This window comes from Gymnodraco acuticeps, unplaced genomic scaffold, assembly GCF_902827175.1.
Source record: "Gymnodraco acuticeps unplaced genomic scaffold, fGymAcu1.1, whole genome shotgun sequence".
NCBI classification, from domain to species: domain Eukaryota; kingdom Metazoa; phylum Chordata; class Actinopteri; order Perciformes; family Bathydraconidae; genus Gymnodraco; species Gymnodraco acuticeps.
The window spans coordinates 255565-270749 of NW_022990178.1; the positions used below are offsets into that span (position 1 = coordinate 255565).

Consider the following 15185-nt stretch of genomic DNA (forward strand, 5'->3'; position numbering starts at 1 on the left):
CATATGTATCTATGAAAGACATCAAAAAGTGCATTTTGCATGATAGGTGTCCTTTAAAAAGGTTACCTGAGTGGTGATGCAGGGTAGGAGGCAGCGGGGGGGCAGACTGCTGGTTGGGGCTGACGGAGCGCTTGGCCTTCAGGGCATTGTCGTCTCGGGCGGACAGCTTCAGGGGGAGCATCTGCTTCATATCCACTGAGGCTGGGGGGGGGGGGAGAGGGGGAACAAGAGAGGCAGACAGAAGGTGATTTAATTGTAGAATTAGATTACATTGGTAAACCGGAGAAACCCAGCTTCTCTCCGGACACTATTTGATAAATCAGAGGGCTGACCCAATTTAGACAGCTAATGTGATTCTAATGAGCCACTTTAAACCGTGGGGGGGGGGTCGGGTCAGACTCGTGTCGGCACAGATGGCTCTGTATCGATGAAGAGCGAGCGAGAGAAATCCATTTTAATACAGAAAATGCCGCACTGCTATATATCACCTGCATGAGTAACAGAGGGGGGGGGGACCTCAACGCAGCGCCCGTAAATATATTTTACAACCGTGTACTTTTATGATAATTGTTAGTTTGAGTTGGCGACCGACGCACTGTGAGCACAAGTGTAACAGAACACACTCTTCCTTTGTTTCATTTGTGAAGAGGAAGATTTACAAACTATTCATTCTCAATTTTACAAGACATTACAGGATGATTTGTGTTCCCATTAAAATATCAGTCACAAGATTGCCGTTGATGCATGTACAAGTGAAGACATGTATTATATTCAACTAGTAGATCTTTATAAAGGCCAGCAGGGCCACTGGTTGCAAAAAGGACTTCTCGTTTTATTTAAAACCTCAAAAAGCATTTTCATGGTGAGGAAAATGGTAATACTGTAGAGCAGGATGTCCATTTAGTAAATTATGTGATTCAGCGTTTATTAATGTGACAACAAACTCAACCATTTTTAAATGTGTGTTTTCATTTCTGTATTTCTGAGCTAGCTAGTCTAAGGGCACTTTAAGGTGGTTCTCAAGCGTACATTTTCCATCAGATTTAGGGCTATTATGACTTTATGCTTTATCCTTATGTTACATTACATGTTACTTGTTAGACGCTTATGCATCTATATACGCATACACTTTTCAAAATCACATTTCCTTTCCCTTTCCTTCCTGGTTCAGTTTCAAGAAGAATACTTAAAATACTCGACGATACCACGGCATTGTCCAGTTTGACTGTTAACCAGTTGAGCCTGTTTTTCAGGTCTCAGGCTCGAAAATGACATTCCCAGAACAAATGACTATAACTTCACTTCTAAAAGGGGTAAATTAATAATCTTTTTTCTCAAAGCAATGATAAAGCTGTGAGTTGGATGTAGAAAAGTCAGAATCAATATAGAATTTTTTTAAAGTAAATTCAGATTGAACACAGTAAAAAAAAAAATCTAAACATTACCCGTTGGTGAATGAGTGATGCGTAGCCAGATTGCCCAATACCGGAAGCTGTCATTCACTCTGGTAGCAGCTAATATGAAATCTCCGTTATTGACATAAATATGAAGATGGATTATCAGGAATCATTTCAAAGTGACAGACACATTGGATTAACCTATGGATTAACCTTCAGCAGCGTCTTTATCGTTTTAATGCCATTGAACACAACTTTTGATCAGAACAACAGCAACGGTGAGACGTTTTGGCTCCGTAAAGCTAATTGTTGTTGTTGTTGTCATTTCGCCGCGAGTTCTGATCGCTCGGTGATGATACTTATATGTCTGGAATCTGTGGAATCTCAGCTCACTAATCGATATCTTGTTGTGCAGATCCGATAAGTAATAAGGGTATTTAGCCATAAGTTCTGTGCTAAGTGCGTTGGCACAGAACTAATGCCACGTGCCCCCGCATGGGACTTAACTGGCTAACCGTCTTCTCCTATTAGAACTTTGACCCTTTCACATTGTGTTTTTACTAATGCTGTCAAAATTATCGCGTTAACGGCGGTAATTAATTTTTTGAATTAATTGCGTTAAAATATTTAACGCATGTGCAGAATGGCCCGCCCCATACGCGGTGCCACCAGTGGCAGCGGCAGGGTATGGCTGGGGTAGGCTACACCCATACCAAGAAATGGCTTAGCCCCACCATGAAAAATGATGTTAAAGTAAGCAAAATAAAGTCTGCCAACTCGCGGAGTAAATTGCACAGACAGCAGTTAGTAAGATTGATTTCAGTAGCCACTTGTCTGGAAATACCGAAGACCAGAAATGGTTTTGAAAACTTTTGTCACGTAGTGATCGTCTTCTCAATAGAACATCTTTGATAATGTCTTCTGGCCAATCAGAATCAAGATAACGGCGTGGTGTTGTTGCAGGAAGTCCCGACGGAGAATACTTTTGCTGTAGTACAGGGGTACACATAACTGGTACGCAGGTTATGTGCGTAATCTGAAATGCGTACCGTCACTTGTGTCACAAAGCACATTTGCGTACCCCCCCCCCCTCTGTCGACTTTCCTGAAGTACTCCCCCGTTGATAGAAATCAACACGTAATGAATTAAGACCCCACGGTTTGATGATTGATAGGTGTGTGGGCTGTCTTTCATTTTAACACGCAGAAAAATGTTATAATAAACATAGATACTAGGGCTGTGCGATTATGGCAAAAATCATAATCACGATTATTTGGGTCAATAATTCATATCACGATTATTTTGACGATTATTCATTGACCATTTATTGAACTTTAAATAAATAATATTTTACCAATAAACAAGATCAACAAATATGTTGTCGCACACTTCCAAAACCATACTAAACATATATTATTAATATGATAAATAAAAATAAATTAGACCAAAATAAATTAAATCCAATATGTTGCAGTGCACGGTCACAACCTACTGAAAACTCCTTAACATATAGCCAACGTGTTGGTAAAACATATTCATTATTCCACTCAGTTAAACGTTGAAGGCTGGCCAACCGTCATGGTCCAGAAGTAACAGGAAATAAATGTTGAACTACAATTTAAGACCAAATAAAAATGTTAGGCCACCATGGCAAATGCTGGTAGGGCTGCTCGTGTAATCTCTTAAAGATTGTTTGCAAGAAACACCAGCCTGTTTACATGGTCTGGTTTCAGAGATGAGCGCAGGCAGGGGACAATATTGCCACCTGTACTGAAGACCCTCAGCCACGCCCCGACACATGGGGTGACGCCGGCCAATCACAAAGCTTTGATGCGTTCAAGTGCATTATTCTGGCACAGGAAGATTATGTTACAGGACATAAAACAGAATATTGTTGTTCTATTTTTAGACACATCTTGCGATCGACTGGTTGGGCACCCCTGGGCTAGACCATAGGTCCGTTGTGGTGGCAAAGTAGCCAGCTGAAGCCACATCTCTCTCAACTTCCCCACGGCATTTGTCACATAGCGCAGGCAGCGCAGACCTGCTGAAATAATACCGAGACGGCATCGCGTAACGCTTGTCCAACGCGTTGACAAGTTGCTTAAAGCCCTGGTTGCTAACAGTGCTAACTGGGCACATATCTTTAGCGATGTGAAATGTAATGGCACCTGTAAGATCTCTGTGTCTCTGCGAGCTCGTCGCGTAGGCCGTTGCTCTGTACAATGCGTCCTGAATCGATGACTGTGATGATGTGGTGGATGAAGTCGAGCGGGCATCTGCTTTTTGTTGTATTACTGCCCGGTCGTATTGCACTTTGTGGTTGTATTTCAGGTGATTAAAGAGATTGGTTGTGTTAGCGTGTGGTGCAAACACAACCTGGTAACAAATCCTGCACTGTACTTTCTTTTGCTCCACGTCAGACTCCTGAAAGCCAAAGTACTTGCAAATAGTGGAAATAGTTTTACCCTTCTTTGTAACGAGTTGCTGCTCTTGTTCTGACATCTTCGCTCGCGCTGAACACTCACAACACGTCACTCCCACGTGGCCGAGTGGGCTTTTAGGGAGGGGCGAAAGCGCACCCAGCTAAATAATCGTATTTTGTCAATTATGCTGTTTTCATAATCGTCGCAAGCCATAATCGTAATCGCGATTAAAATACGATTAATTGCACAGCCCTAATACATACTGTATGTTAAATGGATATATCCGCCTTCTTTCATTTATCTTTCCATTCCCACAACAATATACATAAATAAATGGCATATTTTGGACATAGTTCGAATGGTGATTAATCTGATTAATTCATTTTTAAGCTGTGATTAATCTGATTAAAAATTGTAATCGTTTGACAGCCCTAGTTTTTACTTTATGAAAGTCACCTCAAAGCGCTTTTACATAGACAAGACAGCATTCACCCATTTACACACATTCATACAGAAGCTACCATACAAAGGGGCCATCTGCTCAAGGAAGCTAACATTCACACAGATTCTCACACCTTTGGCCTTGCTATGGGGAACAATTTGGGTTTGAGAATCTTTCCTAACGACACATCGACATGTTGACTGCAGGCGCTGGGAATCAAACTGCCAGACTTCTGATTGATGGGCGACTACTCTATCACAGTGGGCGCACATAAAGGAGTGTCTCACAAAACAGAAAAGGCTGTCAGACGGGCAGAGGAACAAGAGCATGTCTCCCATGTTTGGTGGGACAGTTTCATCCCACAGGCCATAAGAATGTTACACACCTGAACTTCTGAAAGAACATTCATCTGTTTGCAACTCACATATATCAATATTCAAATGACTGTATATAGACTATTCTGCACAGTTTTGTTAACTATGTTCGTTTTTCTCGCGTCCAGGAGAGAAGCTTAAAAAGGAGAGAAGCTTAAAAAGGAGACTAAATGGTCTCTGAGAAGGTTCAAATTGTACTTTAATTAAAAATATGGCCCGGTAATAATGTTACAAGCAGGATATTGTTCAGTCAGGAGAGAAAGGCTGCAGCTTCCTCTCCCAGTCGTGGCCGTGCAGAAGAGAGCTCACAAGCCTTCGTCCTTCCCGCTTGCTGGCTGTTCGCTCCTCCTCTCTGTGAGCTGTAGTGACGTAGGGGACTTCCCCCCTCGTTCGTCTGTGTCCGATATCGCGTTAAACAGAGGATTTCGACATTTTACATTCATTGCTTACTTCCACATGCCTTTTCTCCTCCTTATCTCTTTCATAACTTTATATGTTAACGGCGTCAATAGCCACTTTAATGATACTAATGGACGGTAGTCGCGGATGTCGTCATGAAGGATTTTCAGAATAAAAGCTTGGTATTGAGAACTTCCGGTTTTTTCCAGAATAAAATAGCATTTAAACTGACGGTATGTTTAAGGTACATTATGCCATAAAACATTGATTTTAATTTCTAACAGTTTCTATCATATTCTGTTTCTATTCTATTTTATTTACTTGTACTAGTTTATCTGTGTTATTGTGTTGCACTGTTGGAAGAGCCTGTGACCTAAGATGTTCATTGTCATAGGGAGGCGTGTGGCGCAGTGGGTTGTCCGTAGGTGTTGGGTCCAGGGGGTCACAGGTTCAAACCCCACTGCAGTCAGCATGTCGTTGTGTCCCTGAGACACTTCACCCCAAACTGCTCCTGTGGGGATTTCCCACAGTATTGAGTATATAAGTCGCTTTGGATAAAAGCGTCCAACAAGTAACGTGTGATGTAATGTCATAACTACACTGTAGCTATGCACACTGGTGCTTGAAATTGAAATTGAAAAGGATATCGCATTGTGTTTGTTACTTTCGTTGCAGTTGTATATGTCTTAAGTGTAATTTGGCTTGGCTTCCTATTTTGTATGGTCATGCTTTTATTTTGAAGGAGAGTTAGCGCAGTTGACAGTAGGGATGCTAGCGATTATTCGAATATTCGTTACAGTCTCCATAATCGAAAATTATTTTTAAAATTTGATTTATATATTTTTTTATTATTATTTATGTTTTTCTTTTTTTTCCTGGCTTAGTTTCAACCAAAATATAGACTAATGCTAATAATAGTAATAGTATTAATAATTGTAAATGGCCATTGGTCACACCACCAGTTTGTTTTACTGTAAACTTGGAGGAAGCCAACAGCACAGGCTGCGCAGACTGCTACACACCGACCAACCCCCCCCCCCCCCTCCGTCACATAGCCGGGGGGCTGCGGCGAATAATCGATTAATATTCGCCAGGGCTGTCCGATTTTCGAATTTGATCAAGGTCAGTTTCTGGCATCCCTAGTTGACAAGAAGTTGTTGTTGCTATGGAAACAACGTGACGGAGATTAACGGAGAAAAAATCATATCTACATATAAAGACGGAAAAGTAAACAATAACGTTTATGGTTAAGTGTTAGCACCCCCCGAAGAGGCACAAGCTCTTACGTTCAATAAGTTCAATTTGAAAAAAAAAAACGAATATCCGAATAACGAAATTGAAACCCGAATAGTACTCCAAAGAACGAATATTCGGGTACAGCCCTAATGCACACATGACAATACAAGCCTTGAAACTTGAAAGTCTACCTCCTAAACCACATGTGTGTGACCCAAACAACCAGCATTATGTGAGTTCCTTACCGCTGCTGTCAGTGCGATGCGAGGCCTTCCCGATCTTCCCTCCCTTCCCCTTGCCGCTGCTGAAGGCGGCCAGCTTGGTGGGGATCTGCTGCTGCACCCCCAGCAGTTTGTGCTGCTGGTTGGTGGTGCTGAACAGGTGGAGCGGCACCTCGGTCTTCAGAGGCAGGGCGGACGCGCTGGCCTCCCTCCGCAGCATCACCTCGGGCCGCTCTGCGTAGTCTGCCGGCGCCACAGACAGGCTGCCCCGCACCAGGGGCTTCTGGGGGATCGGCTGGTCCAGGACGCTGAGGGAGGAGGTGGTGAGGCCGGAGGACATGAGGAGGTCTCCGTTCAGACTGCCTGACAGAGGGGCCACCTGCAGGAGGAGGAGAGGTTAATGGCTGAGAGGGGACTGAAGGTACATTTCTGACCTGCTGCTAAATGATGAACCACCCAGATCTCTCAGGTCTTCTGGGACGGGTCTGCTTTCTGTCCCCAGAGTCAGACTCCTTTAAAAGCAAACTCAAAACCCATCTCTTTGGGGGGGGGGGATATTGTGTTTGTTACTTTTGTTGCAGTTGTATATGTCTTAAGTGTAATTTGGCTTGGCTTCCTATTTTGTATGGACATGCTTTTATTTTGAAGGAGAGTTAGCGCTGTTGACAGGAAGTTGTTGTTGCTATGGAAACAACGTGACGGAGATTAACGGAGAAAAGTAATATCTTCATATTAGCACCCCCCGAAGAGGCACAAGCTCTTACGTTGATATTGGAGATTTCAATAAATTAAAAAATGTTGGCAGCTGTGCTCTGCGAAAACAGAATATCCGAATAACGAAATTGAAACCCGAATAGCACTCCAACGAACGAACATTAGGATATTCCGGTACAGCCCTACTGTAAACTAGCTTCCATCACCTAGTTTCGGCTCATCGTTACCGTCACTTGAATCACTTGCTTTTATCCCGTGGCAATATTAATGTTGAGGTATAATGTTGTACAATGTTTTTTTAATTGTTATGCTATGATGTTTGTGTTTGTCTTTGCTTTGTACAGATCTTTGAGGCATTTCTTGTGATTTGGGGCTATAATAAATGTTGATTAGAACTGTGAAGCAGCGTTCAGTTGTTATGCTCCAAACATCTGGAACAAACTCCCAGAAACCTGCAGGTCCGCTGCAACTTTGACTACTTTTAAATCCAGACTGAAGACTTTTCTTTTTGCCGCTGCTTTTAATTGAACTATTCACATCTTAAACGGCACTGTAACTTTTATTCATGAATTTTGTCTTTTAATGTTTATTTTATTATCTTTGCTTTTTAATGACTGTTTTTAAATGCCGTTTTCTGAATGGCTTTAATTTTTGTAAAGCACTTTGAATTGTCTTGTGTTGAAAGGGGCTACTGTAAAGATGGCGCCGGTGATGATGTCTGCCGTGTCGTTTGCTCCTCTCCAACTCTGCCTTTTTTCCCCGCTTTAATTCAGTGTTTGTTTACTTTGTATTTTATTATATATGTTGCATTGTTGGAGGAGCTCAGGTCAGAAGAATTGCATTGCCATTTCTACACTGTAGCTTTTTGCATGTGACAATAAAACCTTTGAATCTTGAATTTTGAATCTTGAAAATAAAATTGTGGAGGCAGCTTTTTCCACTCAGCTCTTAACCAAGAACTTTCAGAGAGGAAAACTCAGTATAATTGTTTTCTACCGGCTGAAAACTTGTTCAACTAAGCTTTTATATAGTGATGCCCCCCCCCCCCCCTTCTTTTGGTCTTTAGTATTAATAATTGTATTTATTCATTATTGTAGTTATTAAGTTTGTCTCACTTTGACTGAGTGGGTTTTCAGTTATGTGTATTCTCTTGCTAATGTTGACCTTCGTTGAGCCCTCTATGTATCGTATACTCATGCTGCATGTGTGCCAATACGTTTTAAGCAACTTCAATGTCTTTTTTTAATCTTGTGTAGTTGTAGCTGCGTCCTCCTGAGTACAATGTTGCAAACATCATCATATAAGACTTTGAAATCAGCATTTGTGGTTCAAAGAAGGACGGCTTCCCAACTCTGCACTGTAATCATACATATCTGTGGTCTGAAACATCAAGTTTGCATTTTGAGTGTGTGTGCAGAGGCGGAAGAAGTACTCCGATGAAAGTAGAAATACTAAATTGTAAAATATACTATGTTACAAGTTAAGTCATGCACTGAACATCGTACAAGTAAAAGCACCAAAGTATTACATGTGTACATCCCAGCTGATAAAGGTAGAGCTGTGTGTATACTGCTTCAGGATGTCTTAACCTATACTTATATGTCAATTAATGTATACATTAACTAGGAACTAAAGCTGTATGATCAGTATAGTAAAAAGCTTAAGATTGCCTTCCAAAATGTAGTAGAAGTATAAAGTTGTATAGAAAGAAAATATGTAAAGTACAAGTACCTTAAATTGCCAATATACTTGACTCGTTTGTGTGTAGGCAGCCTGTGCTGTTGGCTATGTATGAGAATATAGTTCACACACACACACACACACACACACACACACACACACACACACACACACACACACAGGAGGAGCAGAGTATTTACAGGCTGCAGAGGGAATCAGAAACACATGCCATGTTTCTGCTGAGCACACACTTTGGTAACAGGCGTTTGAAGTGCTCCAAGAGATTCAAAGACAATGTGTACACACACACACACACACACACACACACACACACACACACACACACACACACACACACACACACACACACACACACACACACACACACACACACACACACACACACACACACACACACACACACACACACACACACACACACACACACACACACACACACACACACACACACACACACACACACACGTGTCTAACAAAGCAGAAAAGGCTGTTGGACGGGAAGAGGAACACGAGCATGTCTCCCATGACATCAGGGATAAAAGACACTGACTGCATTGTCTGGCTAATTACTCAACAGAAGGAAAGATGAGTCAGCATTATCTTTAAATCTGCATTCAATAAGGCTGACCAGGATTTCTGCAACAACAGACTGTGTGTGTGTGTGTGTGTGTGTGTGTGTGTATCATGTTGTGTTAGTAATCCCACATGTTGTAATGCATTATGTGAACTATAATAAGCATATTTCACTGTGTTTCGACGACACGTTTAAGCCCTTTGACAAGTGTGCAGTGTTTCCCACAGAACTTGATTCTATTTGTGGGGGCACTGCACCGCACCCCCCGGCAAGAAAAGCCAAAGGCCCCTTAACCTATTCGGGTGGTCCACACATCCACCCCCCCTCAAATAAGATAATATATGCAAGTTCATGGCTACTGTAGACAACGTTCTTGTTGCTCTGTGTGTTAATGAGAGACACACCGGAGTTGAGGATCTGTGGGGTTTATTCTCCCAGAAATATTTAGGCATTTAGCAGACGCCTTATTCCAAAGCGACTTACAATGACCAATCACAGGGACATTCTCCCTGGAGTAACCGAGGGCTAAGTGCCTTACTCAAAGGCAAGTGGTGTTCCAGGCAGGATTTAAACTCGCAACCTTCCGATAATCAGCCCACCTCACTATCCAGACCCCCAAAAAAATCCATTATGAAATGTATCCATTTGTGGCGGACGATATTTAATTGTGGCGGCCCGCCACAAATAAAATCAATGTATGGGAAACACTGGTGAGTCAACGTGCTGCGGAAGGATATTTATCACATTTAACCTATTTATTGCTGTTATTTTTGTACAATGTGCGCATTTTACTACTTTTAATGCTGATTTTATTGTATTTCATTCATTTGGTTAACTGGACTTTAACTTCACAATTTAAAGGGGACCTATCATGCAAAATGCACTTTTTTATGTCTTTTATACATAAATACGTGTCCCGGTGCGTCGGGGAACTCACGCAGCGTCAGAAAATAAAACCCTCTCTCTTTTCCTCTCTCGGGGAACAACGGAGCTGATCCAGATTTGCGTCCGATGTGGACCCACGGCCCTATCAGAAACGCTGCTATCATGTTGTAACTATTAATATATATAAGTTGTTATTTTAGATTTTGACTTTAAATTCTTACCAATAATTTAAATAAATGTTTAAAAAATAGAAAAAGCACAACAAGAAATGACAAAAAAAGAATCTTAAAACCACTTAATATGTAATTACAAACAAACTAAAGCCACAGAGTTAATGACACACTTGACCTAAAACCAGACAAAATCGCCACAATTTCGTATATCACCAAAATAAAGAAATCATCAGTGAGTAAAGCAATCTAACAAAAGTTTTACCACCAGTGTTGATTCATTTAAAAGTCTGACATCAGTGTGCTGCTCTTCCTGTTGGTATGCAGCCCACATGCTACCTGATTGATGATGCAGAACACTTCCTGTTGAGCGGGATCGCAGGATGACAGTGTTTCACCAGGCATGAAGGGCACGCTCATCTAACTGTGTGTGTGTGTGTGTGTGTGTGTGTGTGTGTAGACTAGCTTCTTCCAGTTGTAACAGCAGTGGGACCTGAGGCAGAGAGGGGGCCCTGCAGTGGGAAAGTCTCCCCCTTCTTTCCTCCCCTCCATCACTTTTCCCTCCCTCAGCACTCACTCATCCTGGCACACAGATGTTGCATTGTTCCCAGACAAGGTGAGCGGCTCCAAGCGGAGCAAACGGAGAGTTTCCAGGGCAGTAAACTGTGCGGAAAGAGCACAACGAGCTCGTACTGACAGCACATAAACAATTAGCACTGGCTGCCGTCCAGAGGCTGCTGTTAATGACAGGCTCCGAGCGGCTAATTATACAGCCAGGTTTCTCTCATCTGAAAAAACAGCCTGGATTCTCCCATTTCATCCATGTATACACTGCACAATGTGTTGCCTTGTAAACAGTCTGTGGGAAGGAGTTGATGCTATTGTAACAATGCCTTCTTAGGCTGCAAACGGAAATGAAAGCTAATCTTTTACACTTAAATCTAAGCCAAAAGGAAACGGCAGAGGTACTTTTAGCACGGCAGAAATATTCTACTCGGCTGAAACCGTTATCCTGCGTTGAATCCGACTATAATACACAATATGATGTGAAATAGTACCATGTGTGAGATATTGTTAGTATTTGCAGCTCAGATCTGTGGAGACTTAATGAGATTAGCAAACATTAGCCTTAACAGGATAGTTTGGATGTTTTAAAGTGGGGTTTTATAAGATACTTATCAATGTATTACCTACAGTAGTTGGCACACCCACAGCATGGAGAAACAGACAGCAGTAGATGCTAAGCAATGTACAGCCAATCTTATTTCAGCCTCCTAAAATATGGCTGTTACCTACGGTCGCACCAAAGCCACCAGACTCCATTGAGTCACAAACAGTAATTTAGCGTGCAGAACACAGGAGGTGCTGGTCTACCGCCGCCTGCATTAGTTTGTGTTATTGTGTGTCTGTGGTGTTTGGAAAGGGTTTGGTTTCAAAGTCACAAACAACTGACTGCTTACGGCCAACTACCTACAACCCTGCTTCGTAAAATACATCCATTTAGAGACTAATCTAACGTCAAATTGTGTCCCAGTAAATCATAGTTTAGAAATGTTATGATCAGCTGAGTAAATGCTGATTGGGTTTGATGAGGAGCAATCGTCCCGAGACATCACATTGAGCTGCAGGACTCACCTAATAAAGCAGTCAATGAATCAAGAACTACAAAGATTTTCTGATTCCAGCTCAAGTCGGACATTTGATGACAAGACCTTGGTTTGAAACTGTAATGGGAATCTTTGTTGATGTGCTGTAGACCAAACCATTGATCGATAATGTGCAGATTCATCAATGAAAATCATTCTTTTCATTCACCATTATTTAAAAATAATCGGTAACAGGAAACAAACATGAAGCAGAAAATCGCACATTTTGTTCATGCAACTTTCTCTTACAGGTAAAATCTATAAGTAGCTTGAGAATAGTTTAAAAAAAAGCGGAAAATCGCAATGTTTCTTTCCAATATCGCACCCTACATGGTTAAGGTGTCGATGTGTAAAGAGTTCAATGGGTTTTCCATTTTCAGACCACATGAACACAATCCACGACAGCGTCATAAATCAGCCTGAGGACAGGGGAAGAGATAACTCAGTGCGAAGGACAGATACAGGTCAACGTTTTACGACTGACCCTTTAATGTTTCTCTTGAGCTTTGCAGACCTTCCCATGTTTTTAGCAATGTTCTCTCTCAAATTGATGTAGTTACCGACACCAGGTAGCAATCCACTTTGACTGTTTTTACCTCAAGGGAAAAGCCAGAGAAAGGGGCAGTCCTTAAATTGAGTGGTTTGCCCGAAGCGGCTCAAGTTACTACAATAGTTATTCAATAAAGAAGCCCTATCGTGCTTTTCCCTTTAGGTTTTTGTGCATATTAAAGGTGGGGTAGGTAAGTTTGAGAAACCGGCTCGAGTGCGCTAGAATTTGAAAATACACAACCGGAGAAAATCTGCCACTTCCTCACAGAGTTCCTCCTCCAACACACACGAACGCACACATGACCAATGAGGGCACGAGATGAGTTTGTGCCCAGATGGAAGGCTGACAGGCAGGTAGGCCATCCAGTTATTTTAGCCGGGATGATTGGTCGTGCTTTTTACAGCGCCACGGCTTCCACAGATGACTTTTTTAATGGATTTTTTGTCAAAGCACTTAATGTATTAATTGCTATCGGGATGTTAAGAGCATTCCATGGAATATAACAAAAAGTGTATCTCGAGCCGGTTTCTCAAACTTACCTACCCCACCTTTAAATGGTCTGCAAAGGCTTAAATACCTGCGATTCGATTGGCTCGCGCTCCAACACATTGTATGTGAAAGGCTAAGGGGTGGGACATCTATAAATGGTTGACCAATCACAACAGAGCCGGCCAGCTAACCAATCAGAGCAGACTGGGCTCTGGTTTCAGACAGAGGGTGAAAAGAGGTGCTGCAGCACAGGCAGTATGAGAAAAACAAAGAGCTTTTTGAACATTAAAGCATGGAGACAGTAGAGACACTACATACTGATATACACCTGAACATCAGCAGGAGAGGACTCTTTAAAGTAGAGACACTACATACTGATATACACCTGAACATCAGCAGGAGAGGACTCTTTAAAGTAGAGACACTACATACTGATATACACCTGAACATCAGCAGGAGAGGACTCTTTAAAGTAGAGACACTACATACTGATATGAACCTGAACATCAGCAGGAGAGGACTCTTTAAAGTAGAGACACTACATACTGATATACACCTGAACATCAGCAGGAGAGGACTCTTTAAAGTAGAGACACTACATACTGATATACACCTGAACATCAGCAGGAGAGGACTCTTTAAAGTAGAGACACTACATACTGATATACACCTGAACATCAGCAGGAGAGGACTCTTTAAAGTAGAGACACTACATACTGATATGAACCTGAACATCAGCAGGAGAGGACTCTTTAAAGTAGAGACACTACATACTGATATACACCTGAACATCAGCGGGAGAGGACTCTTTAAAGTAGAGACACTACATACTGATATACACCTGAACATCAGCAGGAGAGGACTCTTTAAAGTAGAGACACTACATACTGATATACACCTGAACATCAGCAGGAGAGGACTCTTTAAAGTAGAGACACTACATACTGATATACACCTGAACATCAGCAGGAGATGACTCTTTAAAGTAGAGACACTACATACTGATATACACCTGAACATCAGCAGGAGAGGACTCTTTAAAGTAGAGACACTACATACTGATATACACCTGAACACCAGCAGGAGAGGACTCTTTAAAGTAGAGACACTACATACTGATATACACCTGAACATCAGCAGGAGAGGACTCTTTAAAGTAGAGACACTACATACTGATATACACCTGAAAGTTGGCATAATATAGGGCCCCTTTAAAACCATTTCTCGTAAAAGACTTCCACAAAATGCCTTGGATTGAACCTTTGGCCTAGAAGCAAGTTCTACACTTTATGTTTCCTTTTTGAAAACCAATGTTTTTCCATGGATTCTTGCTGCTTTGAGCAGGTCTATCTAATGTTAACTGTCCCAACTCCATGAACACGCTTTATGACTTTCCATTCAGTCGACTGTTGAGCAACCTCGAGGCTCCGAGCCATTAAAAGAGTCCAATGCCAAGTCCTTATCCAAGTGTGATCACATGAGATAACACATGAAAGGGAAGTTCCTCTGAAGTCAGGACGTGCCGCAACAAGCAGCGCTCTTGTGCAAACTCTCACATATGTTCCGAAACATAAACAAGAAGGCATGCCTTTTCATTTTTCATTTTTTATGGAAGTCTAATCATAGCTCTACGGGTTTGCTGATGAGCCTTAATGTCGGGTGGTGGTGATTAAATGTCTGTTGATATCAGGCTGCCTGGAAACGATCCTGAGGTCACAGCTGATGAAAAGAGTGTTTGATGTGTTTGACACAGAGGAGGGGGGACAAACCACTTCTCCCATAACAACATGCCAAGAAATTCCCATAGTACAGCCAACGGTATAGCATTGCAACCCATACATCTGTGTGTACAAAACACACCACTAAGCTGGTCTAAAACTATTATGGGTAGATTTAATGGGGTGCTGATAGGGTCCTGCTTCATGTCTTATCTTGCAGTCCGTGTAACAAACAAACACAAA

The 15185-nt window shown here is 41.9% G+C and overlaps 1 protein-coding gene across 1 annotated transcript in view; it reads right to left on the bottom strand.

Annotated features, from left to right (window-relative positions):
- Nucleotides 1-15185, bottom strand: part of LOC117547211 (rho guanine nucleotide exchange factor 18-like) — a gene marked incomplete in the record, with an annotated part of 70433 nt that overhangs the window by 7302 nt on the left and 47946 nt on the right. The window contains 2 exon segments of the mRNA XM_034217783.1: nucleotides 67-201; nucleotides 6520-6874. Of these exon segments, the coding sequence (XP_034073674.1) occupies nucleotides 67-201; nucleotides 6520-6874 (490 nt within the window).